The 819-nt window shown below is 32.4% G+C and overlaps 1 protein-coding gene across 1 annotated transcript; it reads right to left on the reverse strand.

Annotated features, from left to right (window-relative positions):
- Window positions 1–14: 14 nt before the first annotated feature.
- LOC105460380 (major royal jelly protein 3-like) lies at window positions 15–669 on the reverse strand (the record flags this gene model as incomplete). Its single annotated transcript, XM_011706825.1, has 2 exons — window positions 460–669; window positions 15–295 (listed from the first exon to the last, which is right to left on the reverse strand). Coding segments are annotated over exons 1-2 (491 nt in total), but the record flags the coding sequence as incomplete, so codon positions are not given.
- Window positions 670–819: the final 150 nt, after the last annotated feature.

An 819-nucleotide genomic window follows, 5' to 3' on the forward strand; every position in this document is an offset into this window, starting at 1 on the left:
GTTTGTATCTATACTGTATGTCAGAATTAAACGTTTTATTAAAAGAGGATATACTAACAATCCGATCGTTGAATCGAGAGCATCCAGAAACCGATTGTCCAGGAATATAAACGACGGGCGATACTAGTGATCCAGCGCCCGTTTTGTTAGCAGCAATTTCACTTGGAAAGAACACTGAATCAACTAATGCATCTGAGTTTTTCTTTAGTAAATCGAAGACCAATAGTTTTGGATCACATATTTTGTTAGTTCCGATTTTACCAGTATCCATAACGAAAATGTGATTGCATATAATCTGAAATGAAATAAAAGATGCTATTTCAAATATTATCATTAAGTTGATAAATTTGTGTTTACACTAGTAGACATGCATAATGCAATATTATGTTGGCTATTTAAATAACAATAAATATAAGATGTAATAATAGCTTAGACATGAGATATTACCATAATGTTTACCTTTATTGAATAAACATTTATAATATCGTAACATCCTCCGCCTTTATACCAGTCCCAATCTGGAAACGGACGTAAAAGTGGACCTCCCGACCCTGTCTGATCAGTTATTGTCGCCACAGTAGCAGGTGCTCCAGGGTCCGATTCTTGGGGTATAGTGACATATGTTGTACCATCTACGAATTTTATTTGTAAATGAAATCTGCCTTCCATTTGGAAAAATATACTTATGTCGTGAATTTCAATACAATAGCAATGCTATTAGTGTCATATTGTATCAAAATATGTACAATAAAACATGTATCTGAAGCATAATAATTATATAGCAATTCAATATATATTGCAGCAATAAATTTTTGTATA

The sequence above is a fragment of the Wasmannia auropunctata genome, unplaced genomic scaffold (assembly GCF_000956235.1).
Source record: "Wasmannia auropunctata unplaced genomic scaffold, wasmannia.A_1.0 LD323298.1, whole genome shotgun sequence".
Lineage (NCBI taxonomy): Eukaryota > Metazoa > Arthropoda > Insecta > Hymenoptera > Formicidae > Wasmannia > Wasmannia auropunctata.